A 13,643-nucleotide genomic window follows, 5' to 3' on the forward strand; every position below is an offset into this window, starting at 1 on the left:
AGACTTGCTCAAGACAGAACATCTGGATGTTCCCAAAGCTGAGATTTGATTTTCTTAGCTCCAAAGCCTGCTCCTTTAGCCATTGTTTCCATGCTTGGAAGTTTTTGACTGATTTCCTTCACTCTTAACTTTCTCTTGGGGCATAAGACTCAACCTATCTGGAGGAAAAGAAGCCCAGTTAAAGATGGGGAAGAATGGCTTTAATATTACCTGGGAGAGAAGCAGGACAAAAGGGCTCAATGGCCTGAGCCCTTTTCTTCCAGAAATTTTCCAACTCTATATGGGTCCAGGGTCCCGGGGAAGCAAAAGAAGACCTGAGAGTTTTTGAGTGAGAAGAAGGTCTGTTTGTTCAAGGTTAGTTACTCTGTAAGCTGAAAAAGAGACAGAGCCACATTCTGGTCCATGCGACCACTGTGCCATGTCAGCTGTTGATTTTATATATGGTGAGCTTCGGAAATTCTGTGCGTTTGGCTCCGTGGTGGGTGCTATGAGGACATAGCTGAGGCAGAACTGTCAACACTCATGGAGGCCATCTTCTGCTGTGGGACGGCACTGCTGCTCTTGTTTTAAGATTAATAATAAAGATGGTGAGGGGCTGGGACCATAACTCCGTGGTAGAGTAGCTGCCTGGCGCATGTGAAGTCCTGAGTCGGGATTCCAGCGCTGCCATAAAAGAATGAGTGAATGAACGCATGAATAAGACAAGATGCTCCCCACCACCATTTGCTAGGCATCTACTACATTCAGAACTCCAGGTAGTTAGGTAGATTTTTTTTTTTTTTGTCTTGCTTCTCTTAGTGGGTTTTGTGGTACCTGCTCCATGGGAGTCTCTTTAAAGGATGCCAAGGAGGAAGCTCCAGGATACTTTACCATGCTAAGCAGTGGACTGTACTTGCTCAGGAGACTAAGCTCCTCCACACTGCTTTGACTTTGTTATTTCCTTCCTTACCACGCTGACAGTGAGAATCACCCTTTTGGTAAAATGGTAAACTGGAGTTTTAGGACAAGATGAATATCTAGAAACCCACGTGAAAGGTGACTATATTATTCATACATAAAACCATTTTTTTTAAGTAAAGTGGGCCTAGGGATGTAGCATGGTTGGTAGAGTGCTTGCCCAGCATGCATGAAGCCCTGGGTTCTATCCCCAACACCACATAACACAGGAGCAGAGGCACGCATTTGTAATCCTAGTACTTGAGAGGTGGAGGCAGCAGGATCAGAAGTTCAAGATTATCATCAGCTACATGGGGAGTTTGAGGTCAGCTTGGGCTACATGGTATCCTGTTTCAAAAAAAAAAAAAGTCCAGGTGGTGGTGGCACATGCCTTTAATCCCAGCACTCGGGAGGCAGAGGCAGGTGGATCTTTGTGAGTTCGAGGCCAACCTGGTCGACAGAGTGAGATCCAGGAAAGGTGCAAAGCTACATAGAGAAACCCTGTTTCGAAAAACCAAAAAACCAAAAAAAAAAAAAAAAAAAAAGTCCATGAAATAAATAAAATAAAAAGACTGGCCTTGTGTCCCAAGAGATAGCTTGTGTGAGTATTCTTCCTTTTTTGGCAAGATGCTGACTGAGCTCTCTGTAGCAGACATCAACCCTTTCAATGGAATGCCCAGAGTGCAGCAGCATGCAAAGCACAGAGTGGACACTCAGCCTCCTGAGAAAGTACAGTGCATCATCTATTCACTGACAAGGACCATGGGAAGCTCAAAGGGCCTCATCTCACAAGGACACCCCGGCTCCACACACCAGGCAATTCTCTGACAGCTCTGCCCTGGCTGGTTTCTTTAGAGGAAGATCTTGTCACTGTCCTCAGTTTGGGATTTTATTATATATCATGCTGCTAGCTTCTCATCATGATTAAACTCATCATTTGGATGAAACAGGGTATAACTGAGCCTTGGAACGAAAGGCCAATTTGAACATAAATGAAAACAGTGATACCAAGACTTGTAAGCATTGGTACCATTGGCTAGATTGTCAGGGTAACACCTTTGGAAGGAAACAAGGACTTGTGAGCTGTGAGAACTGGAAAAATCATTCACCTCTATTAGTTTTTTCAGTAAATTTGTGAAGTTAAGGTGGTTAATGCCCAATTTGTAGGATAATTTTTTAGGATTACATATGGAAGTAATAGTTGTAAAAAATCTTGTGGAAACATAGTACCTGGTCGGGAACAAACCTTCAAAAACATTACTTCTGGTTTTCAGTTACAGAGGAGTCACTGTGACCACCGACAAGGTTACGGAAGCTTTTGGAATGGCCTGTTTTTTTTCCCCAGGATTTGTGTGCAAGGAAAACAGGATCCATGTGAATGAATGAATGGAGTTGGAGAAGACAGAGGTCAAAGAGAGGAAGGCCAAGGTCGGGTGCATAAAAGGCACAAAACCCTGGGTTTAGCCCGGTCTCTGACTTGCCGTGGGACCTTGGGCAACTCCTTTAAGCACTTGGAGATTTGTAAAAAGAAATAATGCATGCAAGGCTTATGGTAGTGCGGGCTCATGAGAAGAGCAACCCCTGGGACTCACCCCAGACACCCAATGAAATGTCACCGCTGTCATGGGCCCCAGGGTGAAGGAGAGCAATAGGGAAGGGCATCTATGTTTCTCCTTTTCTCACTGGAGCAATCTCAAACTTGAAACTTATAGACCAAGTTTTGGGGTTACTGGAACTGACCAACCTTCCCACTGTCAGGTAGATAAGCAGACAGTCTGGTCTGTTGGGTGGAGAGATAAGGGCCAAGGCCGTTACTTCGAAATCAGGCCAGGAAATGGCCTCTCAGTTTCTTCTCCAATTACAGGTCCCTTGGGAGAGGAGAGGAAGTCAAGGCATTCAGGCCATCTTGCCCTCTAAGTGACCCGCATCTGCTTCTTTGGAGGTGTGGGCCAGTATATAGGTAACAAGTGTGCACTGTCCAACAGAACACCTCCCAGTTGCATCAACCTCACTTCCAACAATCTACAACTCTTGGCAGGACGATGTGGCAAAGCCAGGGCTATACACTCACTGTGTTCTCTTTGGGCAACAGTGAATGAACTGGAGCTTGGCTGTTTCAGTAAAATTAGTCATTGTGAATATATTTGCATGCAATTTGATTTTAAGAATGTTTGCATTAAAATATTACTTATATTTAATATTGAATTTGTTAGCCGGGCGGTGGTGGCGCATGCCTTTAATCCCAGCACTCGGGAGGCAGAGGCAGGCGGATCTCTGTGAGTTCGAGGCCAGCCTGGGCTAGCAAGTGAGTTCCAGGAAAAGGCGCAAAGCTACACAGAAAAACCCTGTCTCGAAAAACAAAACAAAACAAAACAAAACAAAACAAAAATATTGAATTTGTTTAGTGTCTTCTTAAATTTGTGGCCTGAGATGAGTGTTCCATTGCTTGATCCTAGTCCTAACCCTGTTAGTGTCAGAGGGCTGGTGGGAGGTAGACAGTGAGGGTGGGGAGGGCAAGGTGATCTACAGATTGACCGGAAGACTTAACATGAGGGTTTTCATCCCAGTTCTTTGCCAGCCCTGGAGGTACATCTAGAGGTTAGATGAAATGATATAGTCCAGGACGGTGGTCTCTAAACAATCCAGAGGACATCAGGCGATGAAATGTGTGGAAATGGTTTCGATTGTTGCCTTCTGGGTGTATGTGTGATGTCAGATATCTCATGGATACAGATAAGTGGTGCTATTAAACTTTAGATAATGCATAGAGCAGCCCCCACAACTAATACATGGTCTATGTATTAAGAAGATAAATGTTGAGAAACTTGATGCAAGTCCATAGTACAGAAGAAACAGTGTACATATTGAAGATGAGAACTAGAAAGGGCCTAGTCTGTGAACAGGGAAGGATGGAGGGAGGGAGAAGGGAGGGAGGGACAGAGGAAGAAAGGGAGGGAGGAAGGGAGAGAGAGGAAGAATGTGAGAATGTTTAGGACTTAGAAATCCCTGCCCTTTGACTTCTTATGAGTCTTAGTTAGGGTTTTTATTGCTATGATGGAACACCATAACCAAAAGCAACATGGGAGAAGAAAGGGCACACTTCCACACAACTGTTCATCATCAAAAGCAGTTCAGGCAGGAATTCAAACAGGACAGGAACCTGGAAGCAGGAGCTGATACAGAGGCCATGGAATGGTGCTGCTTACTGGCTTGCTCAGCCTGCTTTCTTTCTTTTCTTTTCTTTTTCTTTTTTGTTTTTTTTTCAAGACAGGGTTTCTCTGTGTAGCTTTGCACCTTTTCCTGGAACTCACTTGGTAGCCCAGGCTGGCCTCAAACTCACAGAGATCTGCCTGCCTCTGCCTCCCGAGTGCTGGGATTAAAGACGTGCGCCGCCACCACCACCCATCTATTTTTGTTTGTTAGTTTTGTTTTGTTTTTTCGAGACAGGGTTTTTCTGTGTAGTTCTGATGCCTTTCCTGGATCTCACTCTGTAGATCAGGCTGTCAGCCTGATTTCTTATCGAACCTAGGACCATCAGCCCAGAGATGGCAGCACCCACAATAGGCTGGGCCCTTCCCCATCAATCATTAATCTAGAAAATGCTCTAAGGCTTGACTGCAGCCTGCTCTTATGGGAACATTTGTCAGCTGAAGTTCCCTTATCTCAGATGACTCTGGCTTTTGTCAGGTTGACATAGAAACTAGCCAGGGAATCATGAAAGCTCAGTGAGCTTTACTTCTGTGAATCCTATTATTTATATCTGTGAAGCAGGGAAATCCTAAAGTCTCAGTGGAGATGGATGAAGCTGGGATCAGGGGTGTGCTGTTTATGAAGCACCTCTTGTGGATGCTCAGGCTCACCTCCTCTCATCCTCCTTCCCTTCGTAGTCCCTAGCTGCTTCCCTAGGATTTGCACATCACTTCGTAGAACCTTGGAAGGTTGCTTCTGAATTACAGGATATCATTCAGGCTGGACACTTTCGGGCCATTAATTCTAACTATGTCTGGTTGATAGGCATGGCATTACACATACCTCTTAAATAAACTGGCGCACATGGGCTTTGACTTAGGGCAGCAGGCCCCAGAGGGCAGGGCTCTGCTGTCTTAACAGAGAGCAGGGTCTGGGGTGACAAAACTGAACAAATTATTATCAGTTCCATTATCCCCAAGCCTGGCCTGGAGCAATCACCCTGGCCCCTTCCACTTCCCCAAAAACCCAGTATAAGGCTTGAATGTGCAGCAGTAGCTGCAACCACTGAGAGCGGGGACCACAGACTCTCATAAGGTGCGTGCTGTGCTGGGCCAGGGTCAGGGAGGAAACAGGGGGACACTAGCACCCAAACATCTGGGGAGCCTGTTTCTAGGATCACTGCAACTACTGTCTTTACCTCTTCTTTTCCCACATAAGTGAAGTCAGCTCTGGCTGGGGGCTGCAGGTCTGGAATCTGGGTAGAATGTGGTCCTAGGAAACAGCCATGAAGATCTTAGGAGGGCACTTTTGCAGCTTAGTTGCCCATCCCTAACTCCTGTTTCAGACTTTCCAGCTCAGGGTCTGTCTATCAGAGGAGGAGGAGGGAGAGGAGGAAGAGGAGGTTCTCTGACCTTCCTTTTAATCAGGTAATTAAACGAATATCATGTCATGTGTCAGAAGCTGTGTTGGACACAAGAAGGACAGTTCTGAGGACGAAGGCAGAATTGCCTCTACTACATGATCAAGGAGATATGAAGCAGCCCCTGGCCCTGTCTCTTCTCCTGTTGGGGACAGTTTCTGCTTTTCATCTGGGTAAGTCCTTCCCTTTCATTCTCATCCATCTTCCTCCTTTTCCTTCTCTCCCACCCTTTTGGTCATTGTTGCTGTTATCACAGGGCCAGGGTCACAGTGTGTTCTTTTCAGGTTGCTCACAAATCTCTGGTTAGATATCTCCCAGACCCAGAACTGGCTCCTTCAGGGGGAAATAAACAAAAACAAAAACAAAGCATCTATATTATAGGATGAAGGGCCAGTGATCATTTCAGGCTTTTCTCACAAGGTCTTCCCACCAATATACATACCTATGGTGTCAGCCAGCATTCAGGCTGTTGTCCCTCTATGAGTCTGGTGTAAGACATCTCTTTTTACCCAACCTAGAGGAGTTCCTTACTAGTGTGTGTCTTCAGATTAGGACCCAGGAAAGCTCTAGTGGATAGTTGGAGCTGTCCGAGGTGCTGGAGGAAGAGAGCATCTCATGTGATGGCAGGTTACCTCTTCTTCCTAGAGGCTACACCCACCCTGGAGGACCCAAAGAGACAGCCAGACCTGTGGAAGGATGCAGATGGTTCAAGGGAGCAGGAAGGAGATTTGGCTCTGACCCAAGAGACAATGCAGACAGAGGGAGAGGAGGCTGAGGGTTCTGAACATCAAGACATCTTTGAAGATGAGGAGTCCAACCCAGGTGCCTTAGACAAGGACTCAGCATGCCCCAGGGAAGAGGACACAGCTAATTTGCAGGGAGCTCCTGGGTGCAAGAGCTGCCGCTACGTGCTGGTTAGGACTCCCAAGACTTTTGATAGGGCTCAGGTAAGTGATAGGAAGACATGAAAAGGTCAAGGGGAGGGAAAAGGACTGGGTTAAAAATTCTGTTCTCTATTCATTTAGACTAGTGTTTCTCAAAGCTGCAGAACTGCCTGGAGGTCTTATTAAAATATAGGATCTGTAGCTCCATCTTCACAGTCTTTGAATCAAGAGGCCTGAGGGGTGCATTGCTCTAAGGACTGTAACAAAGTCATAGGGAACGGAGATCATCTTGGTCTGAGGACTGCACTTTTAGAACCACTGACTTGTGTACAAACACTTTGGTGACAGGGATACTTGTGTTTCATGGAAGAGGAGGTGGAATAGGTGTAAGAGCCAGAGGTTGAGGGTAAGATTGGGGTGAAGTGGCGTCTTCTGGAAATGATAGAACTGTTGCATTCATGAGCCCACAACAGCTGTGGTTGCCTGCACAAGACCTGCAGAAGATCAAGCCAGTCACCATTCCATCGTGGATGTGCAGGGGTCCACAAGCACCATCCTTAGATGAGGAGTTATTGTCAATTGATGGCTGCTAAGAGAAAGTCAATTTCCTTTAGGGGTGTGGCCACTGGTAGGTTGAGTATGGTCATGCATGTATGGACAGCATTAATTAGTCTCTTTGGATCATATGTTTACTAAAAGAGGATATGAGGTTGGAAAGAGGATATGTATGTGATTCAGGAGGAGCTAGAGTAGGGAGCGGGGAGATGAATATGTTAGAAACACATTGTATGTGTGTATGAGAATCTCAGAATAAATAAAATATTGTATTAAAACCATATAGAGCATTAAAAACAACTCCTATAAAAGGGGAGATTCAAAGTGACAGACTAACACTTCTGTACCTGACTCAATACTTCTGGGGTGTGTGTGTGTGTGTGTGTGTGTGTGTGTGTGTGTGTGTGTGTACATGCTAACTAGGAAATGTCAAGATTTGACAACTGCACTGAAATGAATTTTAAAGGAGTAATCTTACCTCTAACAAGAAAAGAAAAGAACCCCCTGTGTTAAATACTGCCTTCTTTCATTGACCATTAATTTTTTTTCTGGGTGACTCTCTTCACCTTTCAGAGATCAGGCTCTTCCAAATGAAGATATATGGTTGCCCCTTAGTCTCCATGGGACATTGGTCCCAGGACCCTTCCAGTAGAAACTAATATCTATGTTCAAGGTGCTTATGTATAGATGGCATAGTGTTTGCATATAATCCTCGTACATTCTCCTGTATGTTAAATGTTTATGCTTATTATTTATTGTGTGTTCATGCGGGGGTGCACACACTATGACATATGCATGTAGGTCAGAAGACAACGTTTCTCTTTCCTCCATGTGTAACCTGGGATCAAACTCATTTATCTACTCACTGAGCTATCTCATCACCCCCTCTTGTATTCTTTAAACCATTCTCTAGATTATTTGTAATACTGAAATGTCAATTCATGAGAATAGTTTTTATACTCTATCATTTGGGGACTAATGTCAAAGGAAAGAGTATCATTCAGTGTAAACATAACTAAAAATACACATTTTTAGGGGCTGAGGAGATGGCTTCATGGGTAAAGTGAGCTTGTTTTGAAAGCATGAAGACTTGAGTTCAAATCTCCAGCACCCAATAGAAAAATCTGGATATTGCAGTGCATGCTTGTAACCTTAGCACTAGAGGGCAGAGACAGGCAGATCCCGAGAGCTCACTGGCCAGGCAGCCTATCTCAAGCAACAAGCTTCTGGCTCAATGAGAGACCCTGTCTCAGGCTGTAAGGCAGATAGTGAGTGATAGAGGACACCCAGCCCGATGCTCTGCGCTGGCTTCTGCAGGTGTGCATCCACACCCTCACAGGCATGCATTACTCTCAGAGCCCCACATACAAACATACAAGAGATATTTTCAGTGTATGGTTGATTGAATATGTGGCCAAGAAACCCACAACTATGGAGGGCTCACTGTATGGTACTGCTGTTTTTTAATTGTAGTACAGGTCAGAGGAGATTATGCATTTGAATTGCCATGTGAAGCAGTCTCTAAATGGTGACTATAATTATTATTAGGATTATTATTTCCTGCAAGGATGCTTTGACCACTGATAAAGAAGCAAAATAGAGGGTTGATAGAAGCAAGTGGATTCCTTATAATGAATCTGTGAATAGTTGTAGGGATCTTTCTTGGTGATTCAGGATCTTGAGGCATAAGAGTGAATTCTCTATCCCCTCTCTTCTCTCTGCAGCGTGTCTGCAGGAGATGCTACCGAGGCAATCTTGCGTCCATCCACAGCTACAGTTTCAACTACCAAATCCAATGCTTGGCCAGGAAGATCAACCAGTCCCGCATCTGGATTGGAGGCATCCTTAGGGGCTGGGTAAGTTCAGATCCAACTCAGTACAGAAAGTTTTGATTGTCTTGAGGGATCATTTGCTGGCTCACAGTTAAGGTGTCCTTTAAATGATAGGCAATGGGATGCTGGAGTTGTCCTGTACTGTCTTGGGAGAATTGATTGCCCATACCTCTCACTAATTTCATATTCAATTACTTCAGGCTTATAGCTCAAAATTAGCCATGGTAAATTTACACTAAGAAAATTGACAATTGTTACCAGCTAGTCAGCTGTCACTGTGACAAAATGCTTGAGAGAATCACTTTATAAGGAAGAAAGACTTATTTGGCATGTAAGTTCAGAGACTTCAGTTTACACTCACTTGAAGGTGTTGGTTTGGATTTGACACACAGGATGTTATGATGGGAGTGTGTGGCAGAAGACGACTATTTACTTCTGATGACAGAGAAGCAAAGAAGAATGAAAGGGTTCAGGGTCCTAGCATTCTCTTCAAGAGCATGCCCTGGATGACCTAAGTGTCTCTTAGTAAACTCTACCTCTTAAATGTTCTACCACCTCCCAATTCTATCACGAGTTGGGGACACAGTCTTTAACACATGGTCTTTGGGGGGACACTTCAGATCAAAATTAGTACATGTTATATAAGGGTTCCTTCTTACTTCTCTCTCACCCTTTCCTAGGTTTGGTGTGTGTGTGTGTGTGTGTGTGTGTGTGTGTGTGTGTGTGTGTGTGTTTTCTGTGTATACCTGAATGTGGAGACCATAGGCCAATCTCAGGTGTCATTCCTTAGGAGCCACCTAGCTTATTTTTCAAGACAGAGTCTCTCACTGGGACCTAGGCTATCCTATCAGCTGCACTGGCTGACTATGAACCCCAAAGGAATCCATTTCTCTTTGGTACCTAACACTGATATTCCAAGTGTGAACCAGCAGCCTGGATATTTAATGTAAGTGCTAGAGATTGAACTCAGGCAAGCCCTTTACCAGCTGAGCTGTCTCTCCGGTCCTCAGAGCTGGGTTTTTGAGACAAGTGATCATACAAAACTGAAGTGACAGACAGATTCCAGGAGACTGACTCCGGGCTCATCCCGGTTGTTTGCTATCTGAGGAGCACCCTCAGATCCTTGGTTTTTCTTCAGCTGCAAAACAGGGATCTCCATCCCTGGTGGTAATACCAAGACAGTGGATGAATGAATTATACTTAGTACTAGAGGATGGTCCATGGGCCATCATCATCAGTATCACCTGGTAGCTTGTTAGAGCTGCAGAATAATGGGCCCCATGCCTGAACTCCTGAATCCGAGCCTGCATGTTAATAAGATCAGCATGGTTGGGGAAATCTGCCCTGTATGGTGTCTGGGAGCAATGGTTATTCTCCATCACATCCCCTGCAAACCCTGAGAGATGGGTGATGAGAGCATTCAGCCTCTTTCCAGGCAGTGAGAGGAGTCAGCAATGGCTTGGATCTTCCTGCCTTCTTTGGTTCTCTGATCCACTTTCTTTCTTCTCTAGTTCTTCTGGAAGAAGTTTCGCTGGACTGATGGGAGCTGCTGGGATTTTGGATACTGGGCCCCAGGGCAGCCTGGGAGTGGGGGAGGACACTGTGTGACTCTATGCACCACAGGTGAGAGAGATAGGCTCCGGACAAAGGAGATGCATTGATAAAGTAGAATTTTGGTTGCTGTTTCTTTGAGCTGCCTGGACACACCTCTTCAAACCTACTCACTCTATATGGAGAACTCAGACTTGGTCTGTGGGGAGGGCTGAGGAGTAAAGACTTCTCAGGGCAAGTCCAGATGATGGGACACCTTGTAGAGGGAGTAGGTGGGAGCCCTTTACCTCCTCTGATACCAGGCTAACAAACTTGAATGACTTAAGTGGTCAGCAAGACCAGCAGATGCAAATGGAAGGAGTGGATGTAGAAATTGGTGATAACTGAGACAAGATGCTAGCTTCCAGCTGCACATGTGGGGAACAGCATACATGGCAGATGTGCAGCACTTTAGTAAAGTGGCTGAATGCATGCTAGAGCAAGAGGGCTGTGATTTGCATGCCACCCTTGCTACCTACCAGCTACGATATAGCAAATTGTTGCCACAAATCTCTTCCTCCAAAGATGATCACTATGGAAGGGGATAGAAAGGTACCTGATGAGGGAGGGTTGGAGCTCAGTGCAGACCCCAGTCAGTTTATATCACTGCGTTCTCTGCTGCAGGGGGCCATTGGCGAAGAGCTTCCTGCAAACGCCGCCTGCCTTTCATCTGCTCCTTCTAAGTTGGAGGTAGGACTCTACCTTCGAACCTCCTGCCTTCACAGCCCTTCCTGCTGGTGTCCCACAATTTGGCATTCAGTTCTGTCCCCTGCCTCTCCTGGTCAAAAAGTCAGGCTTTCCACTGCACCTAAGTCTTGTTTCTTTCCTTTGTGGAACTCGCTCTGCAAACCAGGCTGGTCTCGAACTCATAGAGACCTACCTGTCTCTGCCTCCTGAGTGCTGGGATTAAAGGCGTGTGCCACCAAGCCCAAAGAGTCTTGTTTCTTCATTGCCCTTTCTCAGAGACTCCTGTTTGTTGGGAAAATCCTAGAAGTGAAAGATGGTGGGACTAGGCAGCCTGATGCGGGCGGGGAGCAGTGACAGAGCTTGGGGCATTGTGTGGTGGCAGTACCAAGTCACCTGGAAGCTGAGCAATGCTCTCTGCCGTCTCTTCTTCACTGGCTCTCATTCCACCTTTCTAGCCAGTGAGAGGAGAGCAGAGAAGAGCCATCTGCTGGGGAGCTGGTCCTGCTTTTGCTTGGTCTTATTATGAGGTGGGGGGGGGGGGGGGTTGAATGGCTTTCCAAATGGAAGAGAAGGGGCTTACTCAAGAGCTGGTATGCAATACTGAGATTGAGAGTGGGGGACACCCTGAGGGGTGAAAACCCTCTTTTACAGAAGTCTGTTCCTCTAGTGCTATGCTTTTTGACATCCAGCAATGACTCCCATTTCCCATTCTCTCAGCCTCCTCCTGGGTGTTTCAAGAGAGAGGCGGCCCTCTCCTCCATTATCACCCACTCTTTCTGTAGAGAGGCTACAGTTTTGAAGGGATCTGTCCTACACTCATAAGCCCAAGGCAGGAGACTGGCAAGAGCATAGATCCTACCCTTAGTTCTATTATCTTGGGCCTCGGCATTCCTTCAGGTCACTTTCTCAGACCTGGGGAGATGGAGGGAATATCATTTTTACCGTTAACTTCAAGCCAGCTAGAACAGTGGGCTAGAAGGATTTCACAAAAAGGATTTAGAGTAGACAGAACAGGAGGTTCACAGTTGAGACTGGGCATTACAGAGTATAGAGAAAACCTCAAATTGTGTGTGTCTGTATGCTCATGGTGAGAGAATTTCTGTACATGCACTTGTAAATGTGGGATACCCAAAATACAAACGTATACTGGTATCCCACACATTCTCTCTCTAAGACTACTGGATTTGAGGGATGGGAACAGGGATGGGGCACAGTCCTAGAGAAACAGTATAGCTAAGTCCTTTGAACATGGAGGTCTTTGAACATGGATGAGTAGGCCCTGACACCCATGGCACCTCACTGGTGGAGGATGCCCAGGGTCTGTCTTGGTAGAGGGAGCGTTGGCTCAGCTCCTAATCGTGGCAAGAATCCTGTCAAGAGGTGGAGTTGTCTAAGAGTGGGGTACCATGGAGGTCCCTGCATCGAACACTGCAGCAAGTGGACTCTTGACTCAATGCTTCTAGAGAAAGTGGGATTGTTGCAGGGGGTGGGGTGATAAGCAGTAACGAGGACATTTCGGGGTACACCAAGCTCCTGATGCAGTCACTCGCTCCCTTTCTTGCCACCTCCTCTCCTTCCCTCACAGAGAATGGTGTCTAAAGGAGCCCAACACCCTGATGGCCAGAGCCATAGGCAGAGGTGTGTGTGTTGGGGGGACAAGTGCCTTCTCGACTAAAGCCTCCTTAGAGCACGCCTAGCTAGTAAAATGCTCCTCAAGTCTCTGGCACTGTTTCTGAGTATCACACTCTGCCCTTATGTGGCAATTGTGCTGGCTGTTTACAGCCTCTCACTCTTGCTTAGCTCTTGACTAAAAGGCAAATAATCTTGAGAGAAGACAGTCCCCAGAACCTTATCAATTACTATCCCCAGGAGACTGACTGGTAACTTGCTGAGAACAAGGTGTTGTGAGGAGGAACACAGAAAGGAAGGGTATGGGATGTCAGGGTATGGCGGGGATCTGGTGGGAGGGAAGGGAAACAGACTGCTGTGTCCACTGCGTTCGCTTCCTAGAGACTCAGGAGGACAGCCTCGGCATCTCTGCAGACAGCTGGCTCTGAAACTTGTTCCTGCTTCTGGCTAGTGCAGGTCTGGGCACCAGATGATTCTTACAATTCTCCAGGTCTCTATTTCCCTGCCCCTGGGAGACTGTGTGCCTCATCCTGCCTAGCGACTTCGCTTAGACTTCCCCAGTTATTGCGGCAGGATCTTGCTTAGCCCAGGCAACAAATCTAGACAAAAGGCGTGACACATTTCCTGACTTTCCCCCAGTAGATACACACAGAAGTCAACATCTCACACTCCAGCATCACAAATCTCTGGGGTCACGTCACTTCTGCTTCCATTCCCTCATTTCATTCAGCCTCAGTTTCTTTTGTAAAATGAAGATTGAGTTCGGCAATGCCTGTCATCCATTTAGCCCACAGCTTGCCAATGGTGAGCCCCTCCACCACTGAATGGCAGTTTGTAGCCTGGAGAGTGAACACAGCTTCCAGCTCTAGTTCCAAGAACTGTCTACTTGTTTTTCTGCCAAATTAATAACAAACCGCAGAA

The 13,643-nt window shown here is 46.2% G+C and overlaps 1 protein-coding gene across 1 annotated transcript; it reads left to right on the forward strand.

Moving 5' to 3' along the window:
• The first annotated feature begins 5,198 nt into the window (after nt 1-5,198).
• On the forward strand, nt 5,199-11,323 carry Prg3 (proteoglycan 3, pro eosinophil major basic protein 2). Its single transcript, XM_006989654.4, has 6 exons — nt 5,199-5,220; nt 5,584-5,718; nt 6,191-6,492; nt 8,709-8,840; nt 10,328-10,439; nt 11,031-11,323. Exons 2-6 carry the CDS (start codon nt 5,658-5,660, stop codon nt 11,087-11,089), a joined length of 666 nt encoding a protein of 221 aa, XP_006989716.2. The 5' UTR covers nt 5,199-5,220; nt 5,584-5,657; the 3' UTR covers nt 11,090-11,323.
• The last annotated feature ends 2,320 nt before the right edge of the window (nt 11,324-13,643 follow it).

The sequence above is a fragment of the Peromyscus maniculatus genome, chromosome 4 (genome assembly GCF_049852395.1).
Source record: "Peromyscus maniculatus bairdii isolate BWxNUB_F1_BW_parent chromosome 4, HU_Pman_BW_mat_3.1, whole genome shotgun sequence".
Lineage (NCBI taxonomy): Eukaryota > Metazoa > Chordata > Mammalia > Rodentia > Cricetidae > Peromyscus > Peromyscus maniculatus.

Excerpts from the sequence above, each read along its gene's own strand:
- Prg3 (XM_006989654.4), top strand. The coding sequence starts at position 5,658 with ATGAAGCAGCCCCTGGCCCTGTCTCTTCTCCTGTTGGGGACAGTTTCT. Across the intron at positions 5,719-6,190 it reads AGTTTCTGCTTTTCATCTGG|AGGCTACACCCACCCTGGAG; the intron begins GTAAGTCCTTCC and ends TCTTCTTCCTAG. Across the intron at positions 8,841-10,327 it reads GAGGCATCCTTAGGGGCTGG|TTCTTCTGGAAGAAGTTTCG; the intron begins GTAAGTTCAGAT and ends TTTCTTCTCTAG.